This window comes from Ovis aries, chromosome 3 (assembly GCF_016772045.2).
Source record: "Ovis aries strain OAR_USU_Benz2616 breed Rambouillet chromosome 3, ARS-UI_Ramb_v3.0, whole genome shotgun sequence".
Taxonomy (NCBI): domain Eukaryota; kingdom Metazoa; phylum Chordata; class Mammalia; order Artiodactyla; family Bovidae; genus Ovis; species Ovis aries.
The window spans coordinates 43,330,291-43,336,971 of NC_056056.1; the positions used below are offsets into that span (position 1 = coordinate 43,330,291).

Genomic DNA, 6,681 nt, shown 5'->3' on the forward strand with positions numbered 1-6,681 from the left:
TGCTTAGGTATATTTTTTTTGTTCCAATAGCATTTCCTTTCATTTAACTTCAAACAGTCATTAGCGAACTTATGAACATTTCAAAGACTCTTCAGAACAGGATATGACACTGTATGTACACCTAATAAATATTTATCATCCGCAGTGTTCATTGTTACAGAGTTAGCTAACGGGGTGTGCACCTTCAGATCTTGGTACCCCCTACAAGGTCAGGAGCAGAGGGAGAGCTGGGGGTGATGGGCCCACACTATGGAGACAGTAGGGGGTAGGGGAGTAACCTATCCTCTTTTTGAGGCCCACATTCAGTTTTAGATTCCTGCTGGAAAGGCTAATGCCAGGCCCCTGGGGTGGGGGGTGTTGGAGGAAACAAGGCTAAGAGGACCACTCATTCTCTGTATCAAGCAGCCTTCAGCTGTCCCCAAGAGGTTGGGACATGCTAGAATATTAGAGAGACACTCATATACTAACTCTTTCAATCCCTGTAACAAGTCTGGGTAGTAGCTACACTATTATTAACCCCATTTTACAGATAAGGTACAGATACTGAGGTACAAACAGGCTAAATGACTGTCCATACAGCTAGTAAGTGGTAGTGAAAGTGAAGTGAAAGTATCAGTTGCTCAGTCGTGTCTGACTCTTTGAGACCCCCTGACTGTAGCCTGCTCCTCTCTGTCCGTGGGATTCTCCAGCAAGAATACTGAAGTGGGTTGCCATGCCCTTCTCCAGGGGATCTTCCCAACCCAAGGATTGAACCCAGGTCTCCCACATAGCAGGCAATTCTTTACCGTTTGAGCCACTAGGAAAGCCTATGGTGGTAAAACTGTATTCAAACTCGGGTAGCTGACCTCAGTGTCTGTACTTCATCACTATCCACACTGTCTCCCTGGATTTATGTTCTTTAGGTCTGGTGTCGAGCTAAAGAAATTAGTTTTAAATTACAAGCTGCCAGTTTCAGTGACTAGGTAGGCTGAGAAATCTCCATTAATTTGGATCCACGTTCGATTTGCTAGGAGTCTTCATCTAGCCTACAGAAGGGAGAGACGTAGGTCAGAGAACCTGCTGTGGTCAACATTTAAATAAAAGATTCATCATTTACTCCCTTGACTGTGATCTAGGGACTCATATCAGATCTCAGTCACTGACAATTTTCTTCACATCTACTGAAGAAATGCATTCTTTGCAGGCTGAGAGGGCTCATAGTCACCCAGTTCTTGGGAAAAAAAACTAAGGACCTAGAGCCTCCTTCCAGCAGGGGAAAGGCTCCTAACACAGTCCACTGTTGAGAAAATGAGTGCAAGGAAAGCAATAGAGCCTAGAAAACTAGGCAACAGGCAAAATCTCAGTTGTCTTTACCAGGCACTCAGCAGCCATGGGTAGACTTCTGCAAGACAGTGGCCCGGGGCCATTTTCCAGGCTGCCAGTGCAGACGGTGCCTTAGACCCCTGCCTCCCTGGCACATCAGTGTCTGGTTTTCCATTTGAAAACCACAAATATTAGCACTCAGAGGAAGGTTACCTCAATCCTTTCCATTGACAGGTGAAGAAACCTGAGGTCAACTTTGGAGACCAGACACATGTCATGCAGAGGAAAAAGAAAACAGATGTTGGGGAGGATATGTGAGGATTTCTGCCCCATTTCAGAATGGAAGGCTCTTCTGTGTTTAGTTTTGATTTTCTCCATTTCCCAAATGTTCCACATTGTTGATTCTGTTAGTCCAAAACACAGCCACTGATCACCAGGATTTTTCTCCAGGCTCCACATGGTTCCCAATAGACCCAAAAAGCTCTATTACCTTCAAGTCATCCTGAGCTCCCCAAACATCCTTTTCTTCCCACCCACTCTTTATTTCAGAGTATGAAAAGAGAGCCGGGCTTCACAGGTGCTAGTGGTAAAGAAAGTGCCTGCCAAGGCAGGAGACATAAGAGACATGGGTTTGATCCCAGGGTTGGGAAGATCCCCTGGAGGAGGAAATGGCAACCCACTTCAGTATCTTTGCCTGGAGAATCTCATGGACAGACAAGCCTAGAGAGCTACAGTCCATGGGATTGCACAGAGTCAGACATGACTGAGCCACTTAGCATACACATAAAAAGAGAATCATCCCCATTAACTCATGTGAACTGGAAAAACATCATCACTCATAATCTTGCTCCATTTATAACAAGAGCAAGCATTACTGGGTCAGTCCTATTCTTAGAGCTTTACAAACACAACTCATTCAACCCTCACCACAATCTCAAGATCGTGGCTAATCCCTGCAAAAAAAGACTCCTTTAAGCCCACAATCGTGCTCCCTTACTGATACACTGAAGGTAATAAGTCAAAGGCACATGAAACACTACCTACTTCCAACAAGCCATGATGAAGGCTCACTTGGCCCTTCTGTGTTTTCAGCCTGAGCCACTGAGAGTCTGCACTTACACTGACCGCTAAGCATTAGTGACCACTACTCTCAACCTCAGTAGACTTTTTCAGTACCCACCTAAAAGTTAGTCCTCAAACTGTAACAATCTCTAAAGACTCCAAATAACCAGCTACCAGACACTAGACAAAGGCTATATCTCATCAAAGTTGTAATAGGCCACCTCCACCTATCTTTTTGGTAAGAACTTCTTGGTCCCCCTTATCAGAGAGGTTATGGGTTTTGTTTTTTTTCCCCAAAGTAAATGCCTTTGACTTTTTTGTTGTTGTTATAACTTTAAATGAACACTCTCTCTTAAGTGGCAGTCATCACATTTTCCAGAAGGAGAAATGGAAACAGCAGGAAGTCAAGTCACTTTGCCCAGTGTTTGCTGTTTTTCACAGCCTCAGCAATGAGGAGCTTTGCTTCAGTGACTCAAGACAAAACATATGTCCAAGGCTCTGATTCCAGAATTATTGAAAACCTAGAGAGGGAGCCAGCCAGGCTCTCCCCACTCAACTGAACCTGGCCACATCAGTAAATGCCTCTAGGTTGCAGTTTTCCCATCTGTGAACTCTGGGCTAACGAAGAAACCAAAAGAAGCTGAGGCTTTGGCGAATCCACAAAAACTACACTACATTTCTAGGGATGAAATGCAACTTCAGAGTCCCCAAAAGCAGGCAAAGTTAACTGAAGATGCTTCTTTCAAACTCACAATACTCTACAGTGGTCCTGACTATGCAGGTGGAGAGCAACCTGTCCCAAGCCCCCCCGAGAGGCATGTTTCTGGGGAATGAGCCCTGCATAACTCACTCCAGCCTTGTTATTCTTGGGTCCACTGACAGCCCTTCAAAAAACTGCCAGCTTCTTCCCAGCCAAAGGGCTGAAACAGACGCCATAGATTACGGGGGAGAATGGCCCAACAGACAAAATTTAACCAATGCTCTCAGAAGCTTCTCTGCACCACTTGGGGAGAAAATTAGGTGAGAATATAGGGGCGTGGTTGGAATGTTTTTCCCTAGAGAGGGCAGCCAAAATGTATAAGCGAAGTACAAGTGAGACCTCTGCCTCTCTCTAGCACACTCCCATCTAACGGTAGGATGGGTCTTACTAAAAGATGGAGCCCTGGTCCTTGAAAATGCCCGGTGAGACCCGGCTGACGTTTGCACAGGTGACCAAAGTCTGTAGACGTTATTTTGACATTTAAAACTGTTAAAGGCCACCAGCAGCCAGTTAAGAATGAATATGGGGGTATATGAACTAGAGTGCATTAATGAGCTGGCGTCTCCCACTGAGGCTCAGGAAGGTGGGGTGGAGGTCGCGGGGACATTACCTGGTCAGGTCAAGGAAGGAGTCCACTGTCTCTTTGGGGACCGGTGGGGGCCCCGAATCCTCCAGACCCAAGTCGCTGGACTGAAGGGTCTGCGAGCCAGATCCAGGTTTGATGATGAACGCCAAAGCGACCGCGAGAGCCGAGGCTCCTAGCGTGGTGAGGCCGAAGTAGGCGATGGCTATGCCGCCCAGGCGCCCGAGAGAGCTGGCGTCGAGGGAGGCGGCGCCCGACACCAGGCTGCAGACCACCAGCGGCAGGATGATCATACGCAGCATGCGGAGCAGCATCTCGCCCGGAAAGGCCAGGTAGGTGACCTGTGTGCGATTCAGCTTGAGTCCACGCAACGCCGCGCCCAGGCCAGCACCCGCCACCACCCCGGACACCGTGAGCAGCACGAGCCCGTGGCGCCGCAGGAAGCCGGCGCAGCGCCCCGCGCGTCTAGCAGTGGTTCCAGGCTCGCCAGGCCCCGCTGCAGGCCCCTCCTGGGCGCTGTCTAGGTAGCCGTTGGTCTCGCTGCTTTTCTCCATGGCGCTGTCCGCGGCTTCGAGCTGGAGGAGGCGGGGGACTCGAGCTCCGGGAAAAGACTCGGCTCTCAATGAATGGATCCCCTGGAGGAGGCGAGATCCGCTAGCTATCCCTAGCGGGTTCTCGGAGTCGGCCCGCTGGGGTCCTCCGGCCTTGGCGCTGGAGCAGGTGCGGGAAGGGCCAGGACAGACGCGGGAGACCGAACTAGAGCCCCGGCCAGGGTGGATCGCGCCGCGCCCAGCCTTTCACTGCGGCCACTGGCTCAAGATGATGCAATGAGGGAGCTCGCAGAAGCCGAGAAAAACCGGAGTGCAGAGCGGCTTGGGCCCGCCCCCTTCACACCCACCGCCCCGCCCCCTGCGGCTCCGGCCAATCAGCATCCGAGAGGCGCCGCCGCGCGCCTCGCGCGGGGCTCCAGGCCACCGGCGCGGGGGGAGGGGCGGCCGCGCCTGGGCCGCCGCCTGAAGCGGCTGGGGCGCGGGGCGAGCCGGCGAGTCCCGGCGTCCACAGCCTCCGAGGCCCCGCTAACCGAGGCGGGCTCCCGGCGACCGCGGGGCAGGCCGCGGCCTGAGGGACGGCCCGGGCTTGTTGGCACCTGCCGGGGCCTCTCGGGCCGGCCGGGGTCTGGGCCCTCGCGGCCAGAGGGTCGGGGAGAACGTGGAACGCCGACGCGTTCCTTGTCCTGGGGATTGGGGGAGGGGCTGCTGGCACCGTGGTACTGTCGCTCCAGTGCCACCCGCCCCTCCTGCGAAGGGGCCTCGCGCAGTTGGGGGGATCCTGGGCGGTCCTCCCACCACATCTTACTCCTGCGTTAAGTACCCCCTCTAGTCCTGTGCGTGCGATAAAGCCTTGCCCGGGCGCAGGCCTTGACGTTGAGACAAAGGATGGATGGATGGATAGGCAAATGCAAAAGCCTTATCACCCTCCCAATAAAGGGTCTGACAAAGCTTTATTCGTAAGTGAAACGGGGTCCTTAATTGAGCCCCTACACCCCGCCACCTCGTGCACTCGCGTGCTCCTAAGCGCTTGGCCTGAGGCCACCGGGATAGGCCCTGCGTCGCCCTGCAGCTGTCTTCCCGTTATGTGAGCTGAGGACCAAAACTTGGAGAAGAAACAGAGCTCTCACCACCACTTCCAGTTGCGTTTGTTTCTACTTTGTACCTTCAGCTGAAACAAGCCACTGGCTTTTAACCTTTTCCATCCCCTGGTCCCCAGCCATCCATGAAAGTAGTGCACACAAAGATTCAGCCAGCCTGCTGAGATGTTTCCCTAAGGTTCACGTTAGATTCGTTTCCTTTTTATTTCAAGTTTTATTTAACAACTGCTCTGGTCATGGCAGATATGAGAGAAGTCTATGCAGAGGCATCTTACTGTCACATTTATTAATTAGATTTTCATATTCTCTCATTCTGCTTTTGAAAGGAAAGGAATTGTCCTTTTAAGACATCTGTGGAAGGGAAGTCTTATGTGTGGCTAATCTGAATTAAGGAGGAAGATAGATCTCTTGGTGAAAAGGAGTCATCTTTGAACACGTGAACACTGCTATCTGTGCAAATCATAATGCCTTCGTAAAGAACTTTAAGGAGTTGTCTGCATTTTGAGACAGTGAGGATTTCATTGCTTGAAGCCAGACAGCTTGTAGGGTCTTTTGAGGGAGGGGGTATAAATCAAGTGAAGAGCTTACATATTTTTATCTGGTTTTGCAGAGCAAAGTTTATTTCTCTATGTGCACTGAAGAAAGAGGAATCACTATAGACACTCTATTTTGCCAACCAGCCCCTCCCTTCATTTTGACTACCACTTTTATGCAAAGGGCTCTCAAATCAAGCTGCAGAAATGAATTTCCAATGGCCTGCTTTACATCTCCCTCTGGATATCTTGCAGGCATCTCAGCTCAATATGCTCAGGACTGAACTCCTAGTTGCCTTCCTCAAGGATGCCTCCTTATCCTGCTGATGCCCCTATTTCTGTTACCAATATCTTTGACTTCCCAGTCACCTCTGCTTGAAACCTCAGAATGACCTTTGATTCTTCCTGGTGTCTCCTCTCACCTGACCTATTGCCAAGTCCCACAGACTCTCCTTTCGCAATATTTAGCCCATCTACCTTTCCCAATCTGTTCCCAAAGCTGCCATTCTGGCTCAGTTCTTGTTTCCACACTCCTTATCTTCACTGTTGAGGTGTTCTCCTAATTAGTCTTCCCACCTCCAATGCTACTCTGTTCCAGCCATCAGGTGTTTCGTCTTGCCCCAGGCCAATCTTCCTAATAAATAATATGCATATTAGGATCGGGTTGGGCTTCCATCCAGAAGGAAAAAATAAGAAGGAGCAAAGCCTTCTCCCTCTGAAAACACTTCCTAAAAGTTGCACACACTATTTCATTTCTGTTTCGTTCACCAGAATCTAGTTACATGACCACACC

The 6,681-nt window shown here is 50.4% G+C and overlaps 1 protein-coding gene across 1 annotated transcript in view; it reads right to left on the bottom strand.

The window, feature by feature from the left end:
- SLC1A4 (solute carrier family 1 member 4) overlaps positions 1–4,536 on the bottom strand; it is a 28,106-nt gene extending 23,570 nt beyond the window's left edge. The window contains exon 1 of the mRNA XM_012168282.4: positions 3,735–4,536. Within this exon, the coding sequence (XP_012023672.3) occupies positions 3,735–4,261 (527 nt within the window). The 5' untranslated portion in view covers positions 4,262–4,536. The remainder of the gene's footprint in view (positions 1–3,734) is intronic.
- Between the last annotated feature and the right edge of the window lie 2,145 nt (positions 4,537–6,681).